Source organism: Acanthochromis polyacanthus, chromosome 3, assembly GCF_021347895.1.
Source record: "Acanthochromis polyacanthus isolate Apoly-LR-REF ecotype Palm Island chromosome 3, KAUST_Apoly_ChrSc, whole genome shotgun sequence".
Taxonomy (NCBI): Eukaryota; Metazoa; Chordata; class Actinopteri; family Pomacentridae; genus Acanthochromis; species Acanthochromis polyacanthus.
This window is the reverse complement of record NC_067115.1, coordinates 19174379-19201484: the sequence shown is the minus strand read 5'-3', so window position 1 is coordinate 19201484 and position 27106 is coordinate 19174379. Positions and strand designations below refer to the sequence as shown.

General features: G+C 39.9%; 1 protein-coding gene across 1 annotated transcript; it reads left to right on the top strand.

The window, feature by feature from the left end:
- On the top strand, positions 1-27106 carry cygb2 (cytoglobin 2). Its single transcript, XM_022206804.2, has 3 exons — positions 1-780; positions 17011-17242; positions 21966-27106. Exons 1-3 carry the CDS (start codon positions 587-589, stop codon positions 22128-22130), a joined length of 591 nt encoding a protein of 196 aa, XP_022062496.1. The 5' UTR covers positions 1-586; the 3' UTR covers positions 22131-27106.

The window sequence follows — 27106 nt, the reverse complement described above, 5'->3', positions numbered from 1 at the left end:
CTCCTCCTCCTCCTCTTTTTATCCCCTCCTTTCTCCTCACTCTGTCTCTCTCTGTGTTTCCTCCCCACCCTGCTCTCATTCCTTCAGGTCCTCCACCGCCTCATCTCCTCCTCCAGCGGAGCGGCAGGATCAGAGAGGAGCAGCATCAGCACCACTGCCGAGCATCTCCCTCACCTGGGGGGAGAGCAAGGGAGGCAGGAGCGAGAGGAGGGGAGAAAGGAGATAGAGTGAGAGAGAGAGAGAGAGAGAGAGAGAGAGAGAGAGAGAGAGAACCAAACACTGAGAAGTTTTTAGTTGGAGGGAGGACCAGCAGGGGAGAGTTTGGAGTGAGAGAGCTCTGTGGGAGGCTGAAGGGGGGACCGGGAGCTTCATTTACCCCTTTTTCACTCTTGGCCGTGAGCTCCGTCTGCCTCCCCTCTTCCTCCTCCTCCTCGTCCTCCTCCTCTTCTCCGCTCTTCTTCTCACCCCGACTCTCCTCCCAGCTCCCGCCGTGGGGTCTCAGCTCTCCGTCTCCCTCCCCCCCTCCCTCGCTCCCTACCTCCCCCGGGCCCTGCTGGGAGCCTCCGCGCTGCTGCGCCGCGGGAGGATGTCTCGCAGGGAGTCTCCGCCGCCGCCCTCGCCTCCTCCGCCGCTGCTGGGGGTGCAGAGAGGGGAGGTGCAGTGCGATGAGCGTCCGGAGCGAGCCGAGCCTCTGTCCGACGCCGAGAGGGAGATCATCCAGGACTCGTGGGGGCACGTCTACAAGAACTGCGAGGACGTGGGGGTGTCCGTGCTCATAAGGTGAGATTAATATAAGAATTTTTTTTTAAAAAATACCACGTTCCTGTCAGTTTGAGCAAACTTCAGGTCAGTGAGCTGAAAGAGATTCCTCAGTTCAAGGTCTGTGTGTTTGCTGGATGTGCTTCATGCTTATAGTGAACAACAGTCTGGTGCACTGTTAATATTTAGTAACTGAGAAGTAAAGTATAGTTGGATCTGCTGCTCAGCAGTTCCCTGCCTTTATTTGCATCAAAAAGCTCCCATTAAGACAAGGAGACAGCTTTTCTCAGTAAAATCGGCGTAATTGTGGCTGCATCCGGCAAAAATCTTTACTGAAAATGGCAATCAAAGTCACAACAAATGTTGACATTCCAGCTGATCTCAATGTGACAGATGGCTCATCATGTGTACCAAAGTGGTGAAAAGTGGCAGAAATCCAAAATATAGCGCATCAGAAGTGCAGATACAGTGAAATTATGGTGAGCAGTTAGTTCTCTGTGGCTTTGCAAACTGATGTAGCTTCAGATTCACAGGGCTAAAAATCAGAGTAAGAAGTGTTTAAAATAATGCACAGGTTTAGTTTCTTTCAAGGAATTTTGATCAGAAATGTACACTGCCTTTTTATATTTAGCTGGGAAGAACTGATGTGGTTTTTATGTAATATATATTGTAAAATGAGAAAATATGAATGACTTAATTAATTCTGTTTGGAAAGAATTTATTATTCTTGAATGACTGTAGTGTTTTTTATTAAGTGTGAGGGTGTGTTTGCGTCAAAAGGCTGAAAAAAAACATTTGGAACCTTCCTCATATGGTGTAAAACTGGCAAATCTGGTTTTGTTCTCTTTAAAAGGTCAAACAAATTAGCTGTGTTGCCTTGTGTGGTAGCAACGATTGCTAGACGCCACTGACAGTACCTGTTTTTGGTCAACGTCATCCTTTCTGTTGCTGATATGTTTCTCTCCTGCTGTGTTGCTGTCTTCTGTTCTGCTCTTTTGGATCCTGAATGTCAACAAACTCTTTGTCTTGCCGATATAGTTAAATATATATATTTTGGGGTAAATGATCAGACAAGCTTCTCTTGTAGATCAGTCATGGAAAATGAGTTTTCTTTTTGTCAAAGCACGATGCGTTTGAGTTCATTTATCTTAAAGTTTCCGAAGGGCCCTGAAAACACATTTTCTTATCCGTCTTCTTTTCATCATTTTCTGACAAAATTAAAATAGTTTGAATCATTTCTTGGAAAATTTTCTTTTTTTTTTCTTGAAGTGGGCGGGGCTCACTGAAAACGATGATGTCGCATATTCATATGCACCAATCAGGATTTTGCAACATTTCAAAATGGCAGTACACTGTAAAAAAAACACATTTTCACTCACTAACAACAAAAACAAAGCATAACAATTTGCATAAGAGATGCCAATATTTGAAAGTTTTCTTTACCAATAATTGGCAACCTTTTCCGTCAATAGTGAATTAATTAACAACACAAAATAAACTAACTGGACATAATTCAATGTCCTGGTGTAGTTATTTTGAACGCTGTAGTCAATGCGGTGTTTAACAGGAAGATGCTCCACCTAGTGGCACATCTGAGTCCTGCAGCTGATCTGCAATAGATGTATTGACTTTAATTAAGTGACTTTAGTAATCGCTTAAAGATGTTTTTCCTGAACTTTTTTAGTCATAAATATTTAAAATGACAGAAAATCAATTTTTGGGGGCTTTTATATTTGGTTCAGTGCATTCCAGATGGATTGATCTCTTCACCGGCTCCACAGCTTACAGTGTTTCAAGAGTCTGTGTTCATATTTGTCAGGAAAACTGGGGCCCAGGCCTTAATCTAGAGGTGACGTTCCCTTCTAAACCCATGTTAAACGACGTGTCAGCATAGTGAGACTCAAGAAGTCTTCTCACTGTAGTGATTAGAAAATAATATTACATTAGAAAATTACAAAAGTAGTTTTCCGAGCATCCCAGTCATATCTCGAAGCGAATCAATCAAAACTGGACCTTTATGTTTAGGAAATCAAGCAGTCAATTATTCAACAGAGAGCTCAGCCAAAGTGGCACTATTATGTCATGGTGTGTCCAAGAGGCCCGAGTAAACTTCAAAAAGCTTCTCAGCGTATTTATCTGATGAAGCAGTGGATCGGTCAGCGTCTTCACTGAGCATCTCTGTCTTGAATTGGCAGTGGACGGATGCAGGATGGGACTTTTTATGTCAATCTTCTTTTACAGGTTTGTTTTCTAGTTAGAAACATGTGTGACTGGAATACTATGCATAGAAGCACTGTTCAGCGTACAGTAGTTTTACAGTGTTTGAGCAGATTCACAGGTAAGCTGGTGTGCTTGAGTTACATCTACGTCATTTTAAGGCATGACAAGAGCATTGTCATCAAAAAAATCTGTTAATATGTAATTTTGATTGATTTGATGGGTTTAATCGATGACTCGAGAGGAGCTTAGTTCAGTGGCTATATTATACTGCACTGTAAAAATGAAAGTTGTATTTTTAAAACAGTTTTCAAATGGAAATTTTGTTGAACATTTTGTTGAAATTTTGTTGGGTTTTTTTGCAGTGATTTACAGTCTTCTATCATTACATTAATCACACCAACTTCAACATAATCCTTTTTTAGTTTATCACTAATTTATTCCAAAAGGTAATCAGTAATTATCCCAGCCTTCTTTGCATTAACTGCGAAACACAACACAAACCCAGAGTGAGAATTCAACATATCTTCCCAATAAAGAGCAGCCTATCAGCAGCTACAACATTTATTTTTCCACTGACATCATGTTTTTTAACTTGTCACAGTGCAGCATTGATGTAGGAGTGTGTTTAAGCACATGACCTCATCAAAGGGCATCACTACATTGGTTTACATTCAAATATAATTAAAATTTAACAACATTTGTAGATAATATGCATTAGAAAGTGTGAGTTATTATTCTGAACTGGAACATGTGCAAAAAAAAGCACCTGTTCAATCCATTTTGAGCATTGTGAACTGAATAATGCTTTTCTGTTGCCACATGTTAAGCATTTTTGGAGAATAATGAAAGAAGCATGAATAGAAAGCCCTCACTAAGCCAGCAGAGACGAACAGCCACGTAAAGTGTTTTCATCACTTCAGTCTTCACTCTTAAATTAAACATCTGACACTATGAAGACCTGGCATGTCCTCGGAGAGCAGCCAGGTTCCTGCAAAAACTGGTTAATGTCCCCACAGCACTGATAGAACTATACCCTCATACATTCACTGTATGTTCTGCACTCGTTCCCTCAGCCTCTCACCAATAACTGAGCTGTGACAAGTGCAACAGAGGAGGGAACATCGCGTTCCTCAGCTGTGGCTTCATCTTTGAGGCGGTGGATGTTTTGAATTTCTAGCTTTTGCATTTACAGTTTGTGCCACACATGCTTGAACTTTAAGCACCGTGTGTTTATTGTTTTTCACAACTGTTGCTACTGCATTGTCAAGTTGTCAAGAAACATCTATAAACATAAAAACATTTTTCCAGAAGTCTCATCTCCTGCAGACAGTAAGTCTCTGTAAAGCTTCACTGCAAAGCCGAAGCACAATTAGATGTTACACAGCTTGACTGTTTCTCCTGCTTCTTTTCATGATTTTTTTTTTTTTTGTGTATATCAAAGAAGAACGACTTGATTTGTTTGACTGTCCTCAGCTAAACTGTCTCAGTGTTACGTTAAGGAAGCCCTTCAGGGCTTGTTAAAATGGACAGCGAGTCGTAGCCTTGGAGACTGATGTGGGTGAGACAAACTGATTTTCGGTGTGGGGTGACGAGAATCCTTGAGGCATAAGAAGGGACAGAGAGCATCTTTTGTATGTGAGTGTGTGTCTCCAGCTCTTATCTGTGGTTGACAGCTACAAGCTTTGGCACTTAAATGCCTCCCTGCATGCTTCTGTATGAGTCCTCTTCTCTGTCACTCCTTTGAGTTTCTTACGTTTTTCTTTATTTTCTAATTTTACCTCCTTTACAGAAAAGGTGTCATTTGTGTCGAAGCTACCATTACGTATCCAGGTTCACTCTGGTCTTGATACATATTGACACCTTGGAGTTTCTGGTAGCTAAGAAACAGCAGAGCGAACATACCGTCTCCAGAGTGGCACATAGATGGTGACAGAATGTAAGCGAGGGCTGCATCTAGTGACTATTTTCACTACAGCATGAACCATGCAAATAGCAGACCATGAGTCATCACCAGCTTTGGCCTGCATGTCAAAGAAATCCTCACTGACCTCCAGAGTTTATACTAAAATTCAGTCTGGACTAATTCTTTTGTTTCCCCAGAGAGAAAAAAAAGAAGGTTTTGGGAAATTCATTTCAGAGTTAATGAGGCGATGGGTTTCGGTCTTATCTCTCCAAAACTACAAAGTTTGACTGCAAAATTGCACATTTTTTAATTGTATTTAAATTTGAAAAACAAAGTGTCATTTTTAAGATGTTTATTTATTTGGAGATTTTTATTGTTTTGTTCAATTACGGATAATATCTAGTAAAATCCCAGAAGAAAAATATCAATTTACATGTTAAAAGGTTAAAACTGTACGTAATGTTTACATAAATAATCTGTATTTCTATAAATAGCAATGAGTTCTTTTACAGTGTGTGACCACAACATAACACTGTTTTACTGTATTTAAATCACGTCAGTCATGTCTCACATGTAATATCACACATTGATCAGCGCCTGTAAGGATAATTCTCAAAAAAAAATTGTGTCTTGTTAATTTTACCCATTATAAATCTAAAATCTGTAAAAAAAAAATAGAAAGTAAAAAACCATGTAGCTGTTGCTTGAGGTATTTATACCCGGATGGATTTAAGCTGTATCAGTCTTAAATGTCTTGAAGGACTGAGATCAATATATTTGGTCGGTGTGTCTTCACCATATCAATTTCATTTTTTGCTAAAAACTTTGGAGTGATCTTCAACAGTTCCTTTAAAATTTCAGATAAGTAGTCAATACCAACTTCTTTTCTGCTTTTAGCGAAGGTCAGGGCCCATCTGTGCTACAAAGTTACTCAACCCCCTCTGACCATGCGGTTGGATTATTGTAATTCTCTGTATGTGGGCGTAGAGCAGTCGTCTCTTCAGCTGGTATAAATATGTGTCTGCTTATCTTTTAACAACAAAGTGTGATCACATAACACCAGCACTGACCTCTCCACATTGGTTTCCTGTTGGTTTTAGGATTCTTTATTTGTTTGTAAGGTTTTATGGATTGGCGCCACCTTATTTAGCAGAACTCTTACATTATCACGCTTCGGTTAGAGCACCGAGGTCAACCAACCAGATCTTGGATGTTCCAAGATGTAGGCACAAAAATAGAGGCGATCGAGTCTTCACACTGGCTGCTCTTAATCTCTGGAACAGTTTGCCTTTCCATGTGAGAACTGCTCAGACTTTAAAAACTTTTAAGCCGCTGCAAAACATCCACCTCCTCTCTTTGGCATCCGGTAGAGCTTGACACTGTGACTTCATTCCATCTTTTGTCTTTCATTATTTTTTTTGCTGCTTTAGTCTAGTCATAGCATTTTATTGTGTCTTATAGTTTGCTAATTTAATTGCACAGCACTTAGTTAAAATGTTTTTGTTTTCAGATGTGCTTTTTGAATAAATGTGACTTAATAGGAAAGCTGATGTGTAAAAACTTCAGGGTTTTGTTTATGGCAGTAAAACGTCACTCTAGCTGCCTGGAAGTTAATTAACCTCTAGATGGGTTTTGCTAAAGATGTGAATTGTTCAATGGGGCCGGCCTGCTAAGTTCTTTTGGTGAATAAGCAATTTTAATGACAAGTGTTCCATCAGAACAGTTTTTTTTTTTTTTGCAGGGGCACTGTTGCTGCATCCTGGGCTTAGCACTGCCTGAGATGATTGTGATTGGTTTAAAAAATACAAACAATCTAGAGGTTTGTTATACCCCTTCTATAGTAAAATGGCTGTAGTTTCATATTAAGAGACAGACTCAGAGTGGTATCGATGTTCTCTTGGCTATGAATGTATTCTTGAAGTGGGTCTGAGCATTAAAGTATTATCTGTTTTTCATGAAATACAAACAAAAAAAAAAAAAGAAAACATTCCCATTCCCCCCATTCTGCCAATGCAAATTAATCAGCAAACTGGAAAAAAACTGTTTTTGTTTTTAATATTTGATGGGAAAACAGATTTTGTTTTAGTTACTGAGACCAAATCAATATCCTTTAAATTCCTTTTGTCCTTCTGCCTTTTACCACCTTAAACAGTATTCAGTATAGGTCCCTCTGAATAGAGTAGCTGTAGTCTGAACTGTCGGTGTGATATAAAATGCTCCTTTAAGATGCATTTTCACATTGATTTTTGCACGAAGCACTTTTGTAATGTATAAAGCAACTTTTTTGATATCCATTTAGAAATTTTTTTATATCCCTTATAAATCCCTCGACATGAGCATGACAGGCTGGGGGATTGAACCGCAACCCTCCAGTTATAAGACAGCCACTCAACCCACTGAACTATGCCACCACCCTGGTTTTTGGCTTTTTTTTTCCCATCCATTGCAGAGTTCTTCTGTAAAATGTCAACGCAGTATAGCGAAAATCACAATACCCCAGTGTGATGCCTGAGGATTGCTTATTGTATTTATACCTACATTAAATAGAAAAGATCTATTATTCCTCCAAGTCTTGAAATTTTTTACATACAAAAGCTTTAAATGTTCACTAAGTCTAAAGTGTTTGTGTTGTTTCCTCTCTTCATTGTGCATTTTCATGCTTGCACCTCTGTTCGAAGCACAAAGCGTGCAATTATCAACAGTTGGCATGCAGTTTGTATCCTGAGGCTGACAATGGGTCAAAGTCCTATGCGGTTGAGATCTTAAAGTTGAGAGCGTTTCGCAGCTTCTCCCATGAGACGAGAACTCCCACTTACATTTTCATGTCGATCCATCTGGACGGATGCAAGGAGGCAAGAGACTGCTACAAAAGCCTCAGCTGATCTCACCAATGCGTACAAATGCAATTGCGCCAACGAGTGAGAACACCCCAGGCGACGGGAGAACGCTGTGCATGTGGCAGCTTTGTGACTACGTTCAAACCCTGCATGCTTTGATTCGCGGGCTATTGTTGTAGCGACGGTGCTAATGGGAGGAATCAAGCACATTTTCATTCTCAAGTGGAGGAATTTCAAGCCAGTCTCACTTAATTTATTGCAGGTATTTTGTACTGTATGTGTTAGAATAATGTTTGAGCAAAATGCACAAATATTTTTATTTAAGGTCTCTGCTCAGTGCAAGGAGAGAGGGTTCTTTTTTTTAAAAAACTTATACAGGTTCCTTCCCTACATACCATGTTGAGAAAAGGAAGAATCTACAGCCATGCTAGCATATCTGTGAGGCTGAATTCTGACTATTTTATATTCATGTTTTAGAGTGGTAACTATTGCCAATTAATATGAAGCACAAAGTACACCTGCACTACACATGAGGATGGCATTTGCCTTGTAGGTAAATGGTTAAAACATGCAACAAAGTTTTACAATTTTACCCAGGTGATGTAGCTACAGGAAAAGTTAGGGGATCCAAGGTTTGTCCTCTGAGGACCATGACAATTAATTTAGTGTTTTGTAAGATATTTCACTCAGGACTAACAATGTTCTGTTGGTGAAAAGTCAGGAAATCAACAAATTTATCTGAATTTATCCTGTAAATGTATGTACAGTGCTGAATAAAGTTTTCTGACACCCCATATATTTGTATGTATACTGCATTAAGAATCACTCTTAGGTCTTCAAGTGCAGTTTCTTTTAGTACAGTCACAGCCATAATATTTCATGATAATATCTGAGATTGTGTAAAATTTTAAGGGTGGCCGAAAACTTTTTTTTTTCCACCACTGTATACAGTGGGTACAGAAAGTATTCAGACCCCTTGAAATTTTTCACTCTCTGTGTCATTGCAGCCATTTGCCAAAATCTAAAAAGTTTATTTTATTTCTCATCTGTTTTTTTCTGTCAAGATGGGGTGCTGAGTGTACATTAATGAGAATTAAAATGAACTTTTTAGATTTTGGAAAATGGCTGCAATGACACAGAGTGAAAAATTTCAAGGGGTCTGAATACTTTCCATACCCACTGTATTTTATTAAATTTATTCAATAGTTCTGATTTTTAACGATAAACAACTGATTGGTTTGTGGATTTTATTTGTTTCAACTTTCTACATTGTTGGTAGATCTAAAATCAGAACAAGATGTGATATTTTTTAGCTTGTCTGTGAAAAAGCAGTCAGTCGAGGAGTTTGCCATGTGAAAAAGACGTCTTTGAAGTTTCAGCGCTGTAGTTCTCCAAAGAATTACAGAAACCCTTCCGATTTAATCAAAGTGCGATTAACAAGTGCCACTAATGGTGCTGCTTGTCTTTGATGACTTCATTTAAATGCAGAGGCAGGTGTGCGAATGTCTTCAGAGCTATCTAAAGTACTAAACGCCAGTTCTCTGCTCACACAGGGACAAAATGTTTCTTACCGTGCCTTGAGATGCATGCAGTTTTACAGACATATCTGAAAACCAGTGTAGTTCACCATGTTATTTTTATTCATATGCACCTCTTTATGGAGAAATACTCTGTACACAGCCCGTCCCACAAGTGCATAATTAGTTTAGAGATAATCACTAAATACTAAATGAGATATACTGCCTCTGGTCGGGAAGTGATGATGGAAACCAAAGTCAGGAAATGTAAAATGTGATGCACCTTTGTGCATTAGGCTTTGTTCAGATGGCACCAAATCAGACTGATTTCACAAAACCAAGTCTGCAGTGTTATTTGCATGTGATCGGATCGGATCCAGATCGTAGACTTTATAAAGGCAGAAAAACTCTCTGTGACATTCAGCATAACTTTTCTAAACAGCTACTTTGAAGCTTGGTGTTGTGGCTCTGGCCGTTGCTATTGTGGACCATGCAGATGCTTCTGGACTGTTTTATGAGTGCACTGACCCTTTACTCAAACCAGACACAGCCTTTGTTCAACCGAAATGCCTGAGTAATATACAAATGTAACCACTGTACAGTTTTCACTAACGGAAAAAATCAAGTTTAGGGACTGAAACAGTTCTTTATAACAGTCTGTAAACATGTTTATTTCTGCTGTGAAGTTAAGCGTTACACTTAGAGTCATTAATGCCGTCTCATGCTCCCTGATCCACTCATTCTCAATGTGAGCGCCATGAATCCTGGCATCATCGTCTTGGAACATGCTCATGCCATGGGAAAAAAATTCTGCTGATGGAAAGACCTGGTCATTCAGTATATTCAGGTAGTCAGCTGACCTCATTCTTTGGGAACATAATGTTGCTGAACCTGACCAACCCCACATCATAACCCTAACCCCTACAGGCTTGTAGGTACTAACCATGATGAGTACATCACTTCATCTGCTTCTCTTCTTACCCTGATGAGCCCATCACTTTGGAACAGATTAAATCTGGAATAAACAGACCGCAGGACCTTCTTCCATTGCTCTAGAGTCCAATCTCTATACTACCTGGCAAACGGAAGCCTTTTTTTCTGATCAGCCTCACTGATCAGTGGTATTCTTAGGGCTACATGCTGTTTAGTCCCAATCCTTTGAGTTTGCTCTTACTTTCATTATTAAACATAGCTGCGAATTCTACTGTTGATTTCCTACGATCATCTTAGAGTTTGTTCTGACCACATTTGTTCCTCAAAGATGATGGTTCCCCACTATCCTACAGGTTTTAATAATGCGTTGGACGGTTCTTAACCCGATTTTAGTAGTTTCATAAATCTCCTTAGTTGCTTACTTTACTTGGTGCAGGCCAATAATTTGACCTTTCTGAAACAGATTAACATCCTTTCCACGACCACAGGATGTGTCTTCTGACATGGTTGTTTAAGAAACGAGAAGCTCCTCACTGCATCATCTAGGGTTAAATAAGTTGTAGCAGCTGAAACGTATTCACCACTGCAGTAATTATCCACTGGAAGTATCTTAACTATTTGCATAGTTAAATCCAGGTGGCGACTTTTTTTTAGGGCCAGGCAGTGCATTTAAAATTATAAAACAGTATTTGGACACATTAGTCCTTCAATGTCTGTAAATTATTCAAGTGTCCACCATCGTTAGACTTAAAGGGGAATTTCGTTTTTTTTCAACCTGAGGTCTGTTTTCATATGTCATTTCATACATGTGAGTGATGGAGAAATGAATTTTCAACATAGCTCCAGTATTTAGCCAGGCAGGCAGCTTCGCAGCTCAGCTAGCGAAAAGTATGGGGCAACTTGCCCCTCCGCGTCAAAGTTCGCCCTAACGTGCTTTTTGCCCCACACTGACCGGCTCGGATAGTCTCAGCGAGTGTCCCACAACATACTAGAGATGAGAAGTGAACGAAAACCTCCACATTACTTGGCGATCGCTATTTGTTGTGGTCTGTATCCAAATCTTGGGACGCTAGAAAGCAAATCTCGTTCCGAATAGCTTTCGGCGCGAGCTATCGCGCGATTTCGGAATGAGATTTTCTTTCTAGCGTCCCGAGATTTGGATACAGACCACAGCAAAAAGCGATCGCCAAGTAATGTGGAGGTTTTCGTTCACTTCTCATCTCTAGTATGTTGTGGGACACTTATTGAGACTATCCGAGCCAGTCAGGGTGGGATAAAAGCACGTTAGGGCGGACTTTGATGCAGGGGGGCAAGTTGCCCCATACTTTTTGCTAGCTGAGCTGCGAAGCTGCCTGCCTGGCTAAATACTGGAGCTATGTTGAAAATTCATTTCTCCATCACTCACATGTATGAAATGACATATGAAAACAGACCCCAGGTTGAAAAAAAACGAAGCTCCCCTTTAATTTTACAGGATGATAAAACGAGACATTCGGTAAAACATCGGGTTTTTCTCTGGCTGGTGACGTGCCCATAACGCCACATTGTCTTTGAATGCATTGTAAAACCATGTCCTGGCTTCAAAAGATAAAACATTTATCTGTCTAACACAAGAGGACAAGAAACTCTTTTTTCTTCAGAGAAAACAATGAAGGACAGCCCTGTTTCCTTAAAGCCCTGCAGTTAAATTCCATGTTTGTCTAAGCTGAACAAGAGCTGCTCGACAGTCTGAATTGTTCTTGTCGCCAAGAAAAGGAGTGTGTACGTATCGTGACAGCTGGTAGAGGCGAGTTAGAAACGCTACAGGCGAGCCGAGTCTTTGTAAGCATAGCATGACATCGGATCTGGGGGATGTGTATGTAGTGTAGCAGGGCTGCCGAGGGCCAAACTCCTGCAGGGAAATAACTGTACGAGCAATTCTAGTTAGCTGCAGCGTTGACAAGATTTAAAGTGGGTCAGAGCAGAAGTGTGTGTGCACATATAAATCCATCTGTTTCAGTGTGTTTGTCTGTCAATTTCAAAAGCTCTCTGTTCACAACTAGACTTTGCACGGTCAGTGAAAACCAGCAGTACTTAATCTGTCAGATTTCTCACAGACCCCCTCAGCTAAGCTTGTGGAAACTTTATTGTTGCTCTGCTATTCAGTCTTTCTCTCGGTGAGCCGCTGTGAGCCCACAGACAGCTGTGATGAAAACTGTCAAAGCCCGAATCAAAACAAATCTTCGTAACTGGAATCCCACAAGATAATTTACATTTTCTCTGTTTATCTCTCTGCTTACATCCACCAGGGAGGTTGAAGAATGGAATTTACTACATCTGAACCTAAAATAGCTCACACTGGGCAGACCTCGAACGCAATCCAGACACATTAGAGATGAGTGTTGTTTTGTTCCAGGCAGGTCTCAGTTTTGAAAATCTGTGACGTAAAGCTTCGACTGGAAATGTGGAAAATGTATTGACCACAGCTGAGACCGAGTCTCGTGTTTGTTAGGATTTTAGGACAGACAGCATACATGTGGTCAGGAGAAGGAGATACTAGCTGTTTAGTTTGGCCCAGACTGAAGCATCTCACAATTGGATGAAACGGATAATACAGAAATCTGATGCTTTTGATGATCTTCGTGAGATTAAATCTGATAGCATTTTAAGTGTACAAGTGTCTGGTTCTTTGGTTTATGACCAAATACATGCATGACGTCCCCTTCAGCCTCGGCGTTGTGAGCATGTTAGCATCTGGAGCTGTAAAATGGCCATTTGAGACTAGAACCCCACGTTAAAACACCTAAATTCACTGCACCAATAGATGCATTTACAGCTTGGTAAACCTGTTTTGGTCTCTATAGCTCATTTTCCCGCTCATGGCAACTTTACGGGGAAACTTTGTACAGAACTACCTTGTTGAGATTGTATGAAGACTTGAGGTTATGCATAATTAAGGTGCTTGGAGTTAGAATACAGTCGTACCTCAGCTCCAGTCCTGCTCCACCTCTTTATCTATTTTTTTTACTTTAAAAAGTTTTTTTAAACCAAAGAATCTGCTTCATTTTTTCCACATTTTTATTTAATAGGCAAAATTGTCAAATTGAGATTTAATGCATCTTTTTAAAAATCTCTTTTTACTTTTTATGAGACGGTACTCCAGTTTTATTTTTTCTCAACATTTTTTTTCAGTTTTTGAAAGACACTGATAAATTAAGCTGTCTAATCAGAAAACACCTCTAGAGAACCTCGACAGACGATAACTTGTGTCGCTTCATTTTGGCTTTGGATGTAATCAAAGTGGGCTGCACAGTGGAGAGGTGGTTAGCACTTTTGCCTTACAGCAAGAAGATCCCTGGTTCACATCCCAGCCTGGGCCTGGGATCTTTCAGCTTGGAGTTTGCGTGTTCTCCCTGTGCATGCGTGGGTTTTCTCCGGGCACTCCGGCTTCCTCCCACAGTCCAAAAATATCCTGAGGTTAATTGATTATTCTAAACTGCCCGTAGGTATGAGTGTGATTGTCTGTATATGTAGCCTTGCGACAGACTGGTGACCTGTCCAGGGTGTCCCCTGCCTTTGCCCGAGTCAGCTGGGATAGGCTCCAGCATACCCCGCGACCCTAGTGAGGATAAAGCAGTGTATAGAGAATGGATGGATGTAATCGAAGCCCTTTTCAGTCTTGGATCTTGTTGTGCAAATGAGTCTTAGAATGTCTGATTTCTATTTTGTCTCATTGCTGTACAAAAGTCTGGAATGAAATCTTAGAACACAACAATCAGCTGCTGTCAGATTTAAGTAAAGGTTAGAGAAGTTTAATTCATAGAAGCAGAGAGATAAAATACATGTCTGCTGCTCTCAGCTGTGACAATTAAATAAAACTTGATTTACTACCATTCATGTAAGAAGAAAAGCTATTGTTCCTTACCTTTCTGTAAATTTCAGTAAAGGAACAGTATCCTAACATGAGTAGGTCATTAAGGAATCCAACAACACAATACAGATATTTCTAATCTGCCTAATATTTTGATTCCAGGTGTCTTTCAGTCTGGTTCAGTCGCGTTCATGGTGTGAGACAGGCTTGTAAATTAAACATCACTTTTCAGCACACCTGCATCCAATTACACTCAAAGAATCTGATCAATCTGAGCTGCAGGGTCTCATCAGCGCTTCTGCCCTGTAAAGGTTTCTGCTGGGAGCTTCCTGCCACACTGCTGCTGCTGCTTCAGAGACGAATTACTCACTTTACAGGCAGGAAAAAGCGTGTGAGTAGTAGAACTGCACCTTTGTCAAAACCTGTTAGAGAGACTGATTCAAATTTTAGGCACACATAGAATCTAAAGGATTCAGGAAGTTGTTCAGACTGACTTCAGGTGATATTTTGGTCACAAGTGACATGGAAAAAGCAAGATTATTTCATAGCCTTGGGCAATTAATTTTTTCAGGTATGTTGCATGTGCAGTTCTCCTGATGACACATTTTTTTCTGGCTTTATTGCAGGTGTCTGATGAGATTTGTCCCATTTAACATTAATAGCTGTTGTCTTGTTAGATTTATGGGCAAAAACGATTAAAAACATAAATGGTTACAAGAATGTGAAGTCAAAATGTCTTTCTCTGCTCTTTGTGTCCAGGATAATGAATCTGGTCTTCTTTGTTTGTTTGTTATATTCATACTTTTTGAGGGGAAATTCTTGCAAAAATGCAATACACAAGCAGAAAATTACATACAGCAGAAACATTTCTCTCTCCTACTTTTCTCAGGTTGTCTTCACCGCAAACCAGTAAAGAAAATAAGAACATGTTATTTAGATTCAAATTTTACATGGTGATAAGCAAAAAAGATAGTAGATTACCTCTATTTGATTTATTGTTTTGGCTTGTTTTTATAGAAGAAACTGAGAGGAAGTATGGTGCTATAGAGGAGATAAAGCAAGCCACAAAAATGTGTTTTTCTTCATGGAAGACTTAAAATGCTTAAATTAAAACAAATGTCCTCGGGATGCTCAGTAACAAAAAATATGAGCAAATATCACATTAAAAGTTTGAAAGTTTTTCTAAACAAAAAAATAATAATTCCATGCAGAATCATAATGAAATAAAATGTTTCTGTTTATAGATGTTTAATTTATTGTTTGTAAATTTTGACTCTATTTTATGACAGAATTAGAAATTGGAGGTGAGTTTTGTTCAGCGTTGTGGCCTTATGTCTTCACGTGACATCAACATTAAAAGATAATCGTACAACAGCGAGTGACTCGTGTCCCAAGTGAAACTAGTGATAGTTTTGATTTGTTTCAAAGAAGTATTTTTCTTTCCATCTGTTGTTTTCTGGAGTATCAGGCAATAGATGGAGCCACTGGTGAAGTGATGCACCGTCATCTCAGGCCTTCTGTTTAGGTCCATTCACACTTTGAATGTGTTGTCGTCATCTTTTTAAGATCTGAATTTCTAAACAGGAATGAGTGAGAGGGAATTGCTGTGGCTCAGGTGTTAGAGCAGATTGTCCGCTACTCACAGGGCACAAAGACACATGCTGAAGTGTCTTTGTGCAAAACACTGAACACCAAGTTGATTAAGATCGCAACTCCAACACGCTTTGAGTTAGAGGGCGAATTGCAGACAAAAATTGTAAAGTGCTTTTTAAAAACTGTTCAGCTGAAAAGGTCCTATAAAGATCTGCTTCATTTCAGAGGCAGAGGAAGTATTTACATCTTTTATTTAAATAAATATACTAATAACACACTGCAACAGTGCAAAGTAAAATGTAGGTCATCAGGAACATGGGCTTCTAGCATTAAAATATGCAGATAGCTGCAGATTTTAAACTATTTTGCATCCAACTGCAACTAATTATTATTTTTGACGTGGATTAATCTGCTGATTGTTTTTTTTTTTTTTTTTTAATAAACTGATCGATTGTTTGGTTTGTAAATAATGGTGAAAATTGTGAGAAAGGCCTTCACTTGTACTCTCAACATAAATCAAAAAAGCTGCTAATTTTCTGTCAGTTGATTAACGCTTGAAGACCTACCATTGTGCACGTCGGTCAGGACATATTCTTACATTTTTACATATTGTGGTGCAATTTTTTTGGAGTATTTTTATTTGCTTTACAACTATATAACCCTTATATCCCACATTTTAATGATATGTATTGACTTATGCCTTAATGACTACAATTAATTGCTTGAAAATGCAATAAACCTTAAAAAATGAAAGACAAATCATTTTAGTTTTTTCACATATATTTCAACATACAGAAATTGCATGGCTGTATTCCTCACATTTGTAAATGTGGAAAAGTTGCACAATATCCCATGGTCTCATTTATAGATTTTTTTTGTGTGTGTGGGTTTAATTGTGTGTTTTTACAAACCCATCACTGCAACGAAAAAGCATTCTGAGACACGGTGAATGCATGTATGTGGAAAATAACATAAAGTAAAATATATAGGTTCAGAACTGTAGAAGTCTCTTGGATGAGAGGTGCAGCGTCTTCAAAACCCAAAACGAGGAGTGCAGTCCAGTCTCCTGAATGTCATAAATATTGCACAGACTAAATATTTTACATAATGATGCACCTGATAGAAAGTCAGAGGATCACCAAAGTTATTAAAGATCAACCTGAGGGGAAATAAAAAGTCTGCACCCACTTTATTGCAATGCATTAAAAAAACATTTCAGAACTGAACTAAAATTGCTATCCTCGTGGCAGTGCTAAATTAAAAATCAGGGGATCACCAAGGTCACACAGTCTGAGCCAAAATAGCTCAAACCTTGTGCTCCAGACTGAAATATTCACTTTAACTGGCCAACCTAGCTAGCATTTTTCTAATCGCCACGAAATGTGTTTGCCCCCTTAGGTTCTTTGTCAACTTCCCATCGGCCAAACAGTACTTCAGCCAGTTCCAGGACATGGAGGATCCGGAGGAGATGGAGCGGAGCAGCCAGCTTCGGCACCACGCCCGCAGGGTGATGAACGCCATCAACACTGTGGTGGAGAACCTCCACGACCCGGAGAAGGTGTCGTCAGTGCTGGCCCTGGTGGGAAAAGCTCACGCCATCAAGCACCAAGTGGAACCCATTTACTTTAAGGTGACTTTATGAGCAGTCCCCCGTTTGAAGAGCCACCTGGGTGCTGTTTCACTGCCAGGAGTCACGCTGTTTTATTATAGTTTTTGCTACTCGATCAGTTTGCCCATGAAACAAATCAGACCGTGACCTGAAAAATAATCTCCATCCAGGATAAGTAGGAATATAATGGAGGCATCTTCCTGCTTCAGCAGCCCCTCCAATTCTCTAAAGCATAGCAACGACATTTCCTCATTACCAATGTAATATCACAGCGGATATTACACTTAAATCACCTATTTCAGTGAACTGAGGCTAAAAAAAATCAGCAGTTTTGCTGTTTTCTGGTTAATATGTCTCAAAAGCAGCTATTACCTGTTCGCAAGAAAAGCCATTAAATTGTTGTGAAACTGCTTTAGCATCTAGAAACTATAGTTGTTAACAGTGAATAAAACAGAGGTTTCTTTCCAAGGTATTTTTAATCTGTATGATTTAAATAGTTAAACATACTGGCATGACAGATAAACATGTCAAGTTTAATTCAGGAACTCATCTCCTTGAAGTGCAGCTCTGTGTCGCTACAGCGAGGTGAGAAGCCCTGCAGGGCGGCAAAAACTCCATTTTCAGCTGCTGTTTAGATGCTTGCTATGAAGTGTATTTTTTATTTGCTATGCTGAAACAGAAACATAACGAAAACATGAACATTTTCTCCACACCACTGTACCAAACACTGAATCAGCAATGTTACAAACCAACAGGATATGTCATACCAACAAATGAAGAGTAAAGACCATGTTAAGACAGCAGATGAATGTCCAAAACATTTCATAATGATGCTCTTTCCAAACGTTACAGCGCTGATTACATGTGGAGGCAGAAAGAGATGGAACCAGAATAAGGATCATCAAATGGTGTTTAATATAGACCACGCGGTTACGTAACACTCTGTGTGAAATCCAATGTACTTCCCTCTTCATCTGATTGCAGAGGGAAGTATATCGCTTCCCTCTTCAAGTCTTTTCAGTGTTGTCGGCTCATAAATGCAGCTGTGAGGAAAACGCATCAACACTATTTAAGCCTTTACTGGCCCCAGATTGAAATGATCCCTCTGTGCAGGAATCATTTAACAGATTAGTCCTGCTGTGTGTTTCCTGAATTCTTACAGCCCGTATATACAAGGGGGAAGCCTCTATGTTGTTATATGTTAGGTCTATTAATTCCTGCGTTCTTGAGATGGTGGTGATGGGATGAAAAGCATCATTTATACAATTATTAGCAATGAAACATGAGGTGGCTGGCTAATAAATATAAGTGGTTTTGACAGGTTTGCTGATTTAAGCCCCCTTTTTTTTTTGTAGTTCATTCTGATGTCTGTCAACCAAACAATATTCATCTGGTTAACAAATTCTGAAAATAACGATATATGAGATCTCTAAAAACGTTCCGGTGTCTGAGCACACAGTTTGTTAGGTTTGAATGAGTGGTTGTCCTTTTCCTATTAATGCAGCTGTTGTGGCTCTATTGTTGGGTGATACTAACTTTGCACTTTTCAGCTCTGTTCCAAGGAAAAGCTTGAACATTGGGGTGATTTGCACAAGCTTCCAATAACAAAAACAACCGCATAAAATGGCAATTTTGCACATTTTTTTCACATGTATCTGATTTGTGTATGCCAAATCTACACTGACTGCCTAGAAAAAAATGCCACCTGGATTTAACTAAGCAAATAGGTAAGAGCCTTCCATTTTATTATTACTGCAGCGATGAATACGTTTCAGCTGCTACAACTTGTTTAACTCTAGATGATTCAGTGAGGAGCTTTTCGTTTCTTAAACAACCATGTCATAAGACACATCCTGTGGTCATGGAAAGGATGTTAATCTGTTTTCAGAAAGGTCAAAATATTGACTTGCATCAAGCAAAGAAAACAACTAAGGAGATTTCTGAACCTACTAAAAATAGGTTAAGAACCATCCAACGCATTATTAAAACCTGAAGGATAGTAGTGAACCATCATCTTCGAGGAACAAATGTGGTCGATGATGTGGCCTCATGAGTCCAGATTCACCCTGTTCCAGACTGATAGGTGCTTCAGGGAAGAAGACAAGCAGATGAAGTGATGCACTCATCATGGCTAGTGTCTACAAGCCTATAGAGGTTAGGGTTATGATCTGGGGTTGGTCAGATTCAGCAAGAATATGTTCCCAAAGAATGAGGTCAGCTGACTACCTGAATATATTGAATGACCAGGTCTTTCCATCTATGGAGATTTTCTTCCCTGATAGTATGGACATGTTCTAAGATGATGATGCCAGAATTCATGGGGCTCACATTGTGAGTGAGTGGATCAGGGAGCATGAGACGTCATTTTCACACATGGATTGTCCTCCACAGAGTCCAGACCTCAGCCCCATTGAGAATCTTTGGGATGAAAACTTTGTGCAGCAGTCTGACTCCACCATCGTCAACATAAGATCTTGGTGAAATGAGTCTTTGTTTCCACAGTTGTCACACTAATAGGAAAAAAACAGGTATAAACTTAAACACTTGTCCGCTGTTTCAGATACTCTTTGTATTAATATTCATGGCAGAAATATTCAACCAAAAGACAAAGCAGTCTGGTGATAACCTCACTCAACCAGAGTCAGTCGCTACATTGATAAAAACAAGCGAAGTAACAAAACCCAAATCCATGTTTAGAGTGACTACAACAAATCACATAGAAGCTCCTTGTAGACAATAAAGTCCCGTACAATCAGCAGTACAACTGAAGGTGCTCAGACATAATGAGCAGATTTACTGTAATTTGACAGCCGATCAGTGATGTTTCATTGGTCCATCAGGCAAGATACAGAGATCAGCTCCTCCGGATTACCAGTTCAGGCCGTTCAATACTGTAATCAAATACAGATGGTCTGGAGGCCACAGAAAGTCCGTCCAGCTGTAAGGGAAAATAAGTGAAGGTCACAGATCACAGAACATTTTTACCAAGGTCTCTCTAAACAGAAAGGAGCAGACCCCACACTTCCTAAAAGATATCTTCCCTCCCACATAGTCTATGTGTCACTGGTTCATATGAAATCATTTTACTCATCAATTCAGTCAACTGTTTGTAATTGGACAATGGACCTCCAGCAGTGTAAAATTATTATCCAACCAGTAACCGTAGTGAGGCAAAATCACAACGTACTGTGATTTGACAATTTGTGAATGATCTAAATAGGCACAAAATAGTTGAATTCCTGTTCCTAATATCGTATTCAGCAAAGATTGATTATGTTTTATATAGAACCCACAGCTAATGACTTATTGCACAATCACTGAATAGCCTGATTAGCATCGTATTGTGCCTCTTTTCAAGAAAGTAATAAAAATCCCACATATCCTTAGAATGATTACATTTTAGCTAAAAGAAAACTTTGAGGATGATTCATTTCATCATAACTATAACTCGTTTTAGTCCTGTTCTAAAAAGGCTGTTTCGGTAGTTTTTAATGCTGCTGAGTTGCTGCTGTTTCACACCCCCTTCAGAAAGAAAACTCTCTCTGTGTCTGTGATGGACAGTGTGGAACAAAGCAGCTGACTTCAGACATGACACAGACATTAATGAGACCAGAACCTGACTCTCTCTTCTCTCTGAGCAATAATTTTACTTAGAAATACAGCTGAATTTAGCCCTACCAAAGAGTTTAGCACTGCATAGCAGCAGCTTGATAAATGGCTCTGAAGTGATTGCTAGTTTATTGGATTGCATTTCAGTCACTACTTCATGTTCATTCTATTGTCTGATAGCAGAAACAGAAAAAACATGTAAATAAGAACAGCCTAAAGAATGTGTGAGCACGGAGAGCAGGAGAGACGTGCACAAATGCAAACAGTCCTGTTTACTGGCTTCAGATCGGTCTTAAAGTTTCTGATCTGTGGATATTCGATCAAAGCTAGTGGTAACGTTAGACACATGAACTGTACAATATGCTAAAGATTTCTTATTGCTCTGGTGTTGTTGCCGTCAATCATTAAAGTAATCCACTGGGTCTGTAGCTCCTCAGTTGTTGGCCGTGCACGAAACTCCTGTGTTCACTCTTGCAGCCAACAGCAGAACATTTTGTTTGTTTCACTTAGTTGAGGGATTTTAAGGTTCAGCAGAAGCAGCTCCAGAAAGTAAATAAACCTTGTGGACTGAGAGTCAGCTCTTGTTTCTTGATGGCTCATCTGGAAGCAGAGGGGATCGAGCGGGGGCAGGATTATACAGAGTTTGAGTCAAAAGACTGTTGGTTTGTTGGTTGAAACATAGCAGCTCCGTAAAACTCTCCCCGGCTTGTAAAACTGTGAGGTTAAGTAGTTGTGAAGGGGGCTGAGGAGTGGCAGAAGTAAATGTCTTGGTTTTTAACAGCTTTCACTTTAGACCTCCAAGAACCACCTTTAACACCACTTCTTGTGTACCACTTTTAACCCAAACACTCTCTTTGCTTTTGCTTTCTCTCTACTTTATTTACCACTTTGTCCCTCCTCACCTCTGATGTCCTTTAGCTCTACTTTGTCCTTTTCGTTCCTTTTCCACCCACTGCTTTCATATTGTCCTGCTCAGTTTCAATTCTCACCTGTCACCCATTCTCTGTTTGGTTTTATCTGACTTTACCTCCCGAACAGGATTTCTCTGCATTACTTTCCTCCTCATCGTTATAGCCACATTTTCCTTCTCTTTCCTCTCCTCTGTATTAATGAAGTTTCTGTCTTGCCTTCCCAGATCCTGAGCGGCGTCATGCTGGAGGTGCTTTCGGAAGATTTCCCAGAGTTCTTCACAGCAGAGGTGCAGATGGTGTGGGCCAAGCTGTTTGGGGCGGTGTACTGGCATGTGACGGGGGCCTACACAGAGGTGGGCTGGCTCCAGGTCTCCAGCTCGGCGGTGTGAAGAGTTATGAAGAGTAAAGGAGTTTCCAGTGGACTTAATGAAATGAATAAAGGGAAAATGATGTGTTTGTGTGTTAAATGTGGAGGGAGAATTGCGTGAGGGTGGTTCCACAGACGTGGATCTGGTTAATGTGGTAATCCGTTGTTCTTTATTTTGGTGCTAAGGTTTTGTTGCTCTGATATTTCTGCTCTTCACTTCCCAGAGATGAGTTGGACACCAAACAATGTAGCAAGACATCATTTTATTTCTCCGATACTAGTTGTAAGTGGTGCTCTGGCGTGTGTTTCAAGCGAAACATGCTCTCACTGCTCATACTAACTATCTAGTTCTGCTGTTGCTGCACATCAATCCCTGTGTAGCGCGACACCTTCTTTATGAAAGAGCTGCTCAGTGATTAGCAGATTTTTATTAGGTTTCTATAGAGAGTAACTGACTCTCTGGCCCTGTCTGAAGGCCTGTCAAGCTTTTAAATCTTGCAGAGTATATAAGCAGTTAAAAAGGCTAATAGTGGAAGATTTACCACTTAAAATTCTCAGCATTTTTCTTGCTCCTTGATAAGAGATGGAGGTGGACATAAGCAGGCTTTTCTTTTTAGCTACTTCTGCTTGCTAATTACTGTCAACTTTAACAAGAATTCAGATTTCAGAAATGGGAACCTTGTAAAAGGTCTGAAATATGCAGGTGAAAGCTAAATGACAGTGACATTATATCAGACTAAAAGACTTAAGTCATGAGTAACGGAAATGACAAGAACATCAATGTGTTGTGTAGTGTAGAGTCACTCGTTAGTCCTCTTATTATTGTAGATTCTGATAGGAGATGATCACAGGAAGATGAAAAGCTGTCATATCACCATGTTTTTGACATGACATCGAACTCCACAAAATACAGATCATGAAAAAAGTAGCTAGCTGACAGACTGATACACCGATCAGCCTCAACGTTAACGTCACTCACCTCATACTGTGTAGATCTCCTGTTGTCTTGTGGTGTTTGGGTTCTGAAGGTTTGTCGGTTTGGGTCTCATTTCCTGGAAATGATTCTGGATCTGGATTGTTTGGAGGTCAGATGCATGCCCATTATTTCCAAGTATTCAGCTTGCCACCCAGTGAGCTTGTGGTAAAAGTTCACTGAAATTTGAAATTAGCCCGACATGGAAGGCAACACAGAGGAAAAGCTGCTGTGTCTCTGAATTCCTTAAATTATATGAGTAAAGCTTTGCATTTGTAAGAACATTTCAGGAGGAAAACCTAAACTTGGAAACAGGTTGGCAAGTCAGATGTGTTATAGCCTCTTTCTATACAGTTTTTTGTTGAGCTGAGGCTGAAGTGTTGCCTCTCAGTAGTTCTACGGCTCTATTGAACTGTCCTAATTGAGATAAGAGGTACCCGCCAAAAATAATGTTTGGACTCAACTAAAAAAAATGAATACAGCATCACTCTTTTTTTAATTTTAACAACCTCAAATGAAATTACTTTCAACCAAAAGTGTCACTGAGTTCAGAGAATTAGCTTTTCCTGTTTATTTAAAGTTATTTTCATTCAGTAGTCTTAACATTCTGAAATTTTCAAAGCATGTTAAGATGGAAGGGGGGACATCAATTTCTTTTAATGCCAGCTGGTGGGTTAAAGTAGCTGATACACTGATTTCTTAACATGTGGAAAAACCCAAAAGCTTGACAGGCCTGATGCTACAGTTAATAAGTTAACACTGTGTTGGACTATTAGTTGGAGCAGAAAGAGATATTCATCTATGTAAATGTTGCGGATTATTACCTTACAGAGTTCATTTCTGTGGAAACTTGCGGTGAGAGAAGCATCCTCTTGGCCTCACATACGAGTTCACCTCATGAAAGATAAAAGAAATGTTTAGACGAGGAATGATTTTTACGCTACGAGAGGGGGCATGTAGTTGTTGAAGCCCCGGCTATGGGACCATGGAGCTGCTGACTGTTAATAGATCCTCTTTGTGTCCTACTACAGTATATCCTCATGTTTAGGGGACCTGCGCCCCTTTTCTCTCTCTATTTAATGTCTTGTTTAACTTTGCTGAGGTGTTGTTTGTATAAGTGTACAGTGGGCAAATGTGCATACTCTTCTGCCTTTGTTTACGACTCATTGACGTGTCAATCTGTTGGCGTGTTGAAGAGGGCTGTTTCTGCTTTGCTCAAAGTCTTGACTAGCAACGATGCTTTTTTAAATTTTGCCTATCATTTCATTTAATTGCACAGACACTTACACATTGCAAAAGTAAGATGGAAAATGTCAGCAGATGGACACAGTCAGCCGCCACGCACGTTCACACACTCATGTAACGTCTCCTGGGCTAATATTTACGGGACTGTCAGTTGGTTTACCTCTTCAAAACCCAATCAGAGAGACGTGCTGCTTTAAAGGCTCCATTAAGGGCTTTAGAAACCCACTCTGGAGGTCTGTGAAACACATGTCTGCCCTAGAAGTGCCATCAGGCTGTTTCTGTAGATCTCTCACCAAACTAACACAAGAAGCGACATCCAAATCCATGCAAACGCACAAACTGCATAATGTGGTTTGTGTTGCCTTCACTGGAGCGCAGTGGAACGAGGAGAATGGAAACTCTGCAGGGCTCCTCTGAGTCTTTACCTTGTTTAACCTCAGCATCTTTGGGGCCACCTGCCCTCCTACTAACAGTCCCCATCTGTGAGTCTCACTCCAGTCAATTCACAAACATTCAGAGCAAATCTGTTTAGGATGGGCATTTGATCCAATCTCCAGTTTGCATCTGCTCCACCGACGTCCTGTATCTCCCATCTGACCCCCGTCGGCATCTGCATCTGGCATTAATGAGGAAGTAATGAGTCTCCTCTCCTCCTCATTTGGTCATTCATCTACTGTAACTTCCCTTTGCCTCTGCTGGGACCGAGCCACTGACAGCAAAAACAATTACGACCGCACAGATGGTCCTAGATCTACAACACCGTAGCCGCTTTGTAAGAAAAATCCCTGTCAGTCACTAGAAAATGAGTTTAGCGCAGAATAAATACCCCAAATTTGTGTGACACCTTCATGCCATGTTCCATGTTGTGATGTTCCCAAATGTTCCTGCTGTCTTTAGAAAGCAGGAAAAGATTCGCAGCCTCCTGATGTGATGAAGAAGTCAAGTAGAGTGAGCTTTATCATGAATTAGAGTGCTTGTTTCTCAGTAGTTCATGTTGCAAAACTGACAAAGGTTTTGCCCACAGAAATGCATGACTCTTGTGCTTATTTAACAGTGAAGTCAAGCAAAAAAAAAGCTTCATTTTTTGGATTTTTGCTTCATAAGTATTACAATTTCCCCACTTTTCTTCCACTGGGTCTTTACGTGCTTCTAGATCTGAATAAATCTTGAACTCCCTGAAATTGGGGAACTAACTGATTGAAATTCAGAGAGCATTTTCAAGGCTGACTGCAAAATTTTAATTTGTCAGAACAAAGCACAAGTGGAATTAATAACACAATCAGTGGCTCCTTTCCAGCAGTAACAACACAATGCAGTAATTAGATATGGTGTTGAAAAGTCAAAGTTGAGAACCACAGCCTCAGACCAAACTGTTAAATCATCAATAGCTGTGTTTGTAACTGCCTTTCTATTGCATTTATGATTTGTGCATTTAAAAAGAAAAGCTGAATGAAAATATAGTGAACCGTTATATTAAATATTTAGAGTCGCAGTGCAATGTGACAAATTAGCAAATAACTTCATTTTGTGCCAAATCCTCAGTATTTCTGATAGAAGCAGATTACTTCACATTCCATTTTTGCCATTTTTGATGGAAAGACTGAGTATTAAAAATCACTTTATTTTCAAAGCGAGTTATGGTAAATATCTCCTTTGAAATGTTATTAAAGTTTAATCCAAGTTTGTGTGCAGAAACCAACTTCAAATCGCTTTATCTCAAGGTAATATCTTCTCTTTCATCCTCGTTTTCTCAAAACAATATATTCTTCTTGTTATATTTACATAACAGATGTTTGCTCCCTTGATTAACCAGCTATGAGAAAATGTCCAGGAATGACCAGATAACTTTAAATGTAAATCTGATCTTTGTGATTTTCGGATATTGAGATTAAAAGAGTAACAGTAACCACAACCGTTCTCAACTCACTGTTGACATCCAACTCCCTGCACAAGTTTACTAAAGACTCCCATTAAAGGAACTGCTCTAAAGCGGAATCGGAGAGAAATGAGCCAAACGTGGATAAAAATACGTCAAACAAATCAAAGTAAACACTTTCCACTTTGGCTCAAACGGCTGTGGAGGCCGTAAAACTGAGTCAAAATACCCCCTCAGTTCTTTTTGCTGCCTGATTTCTGAGACTCAGAGGTCAGACCTCAAGCGGCTCGAGGTTCGGGGGAATATTTTTGTTAAACGTCCCTCGACATCTTGTTTATTAAACAGTGCGTGATTTGAAACCTGTCTGCAAATGTTGCAGGTTTCGTGACCCTCGTCAGGCGTCTCCATGCAGCACGTTCCTCCAGACACTATAAACACACACAGCTATGTGCAGACACATCCCAATCACACTCAGTGGATCTTCTTTACCACGTTTCTCACTAACATATGGTCCGGCTGTGTCCTCGCATGCCAAGTGCATCAGCAGCACTTACTCCAACATACGTTTTCAGTCATTTTAATCTTAAAATAATTTCACTGAACACATTCATCCTCTTTCAGCGATTAAGGGCATCACAGCATACGTGGAACTGTGTGTTTTTGTTGTGAAATGTTCCTGTCTATCAGTTGAAAAGTTAGGACTTTATATTTTTCTAAATATATCTCTGAGAAGGATTCTATGTATTTGAATACTGTTTATGCATACATGTCATTGTATACTGCGCTGTCGGTGGGAGCGAGTGCAGTGGCTTTGTAGTGTTTTGAGCATGTTTGCACAGACTTGTACCTTCGCAGACCTGGTGAAAATGAGTCATGACCATCAATAAACTATACTTGTAATTTT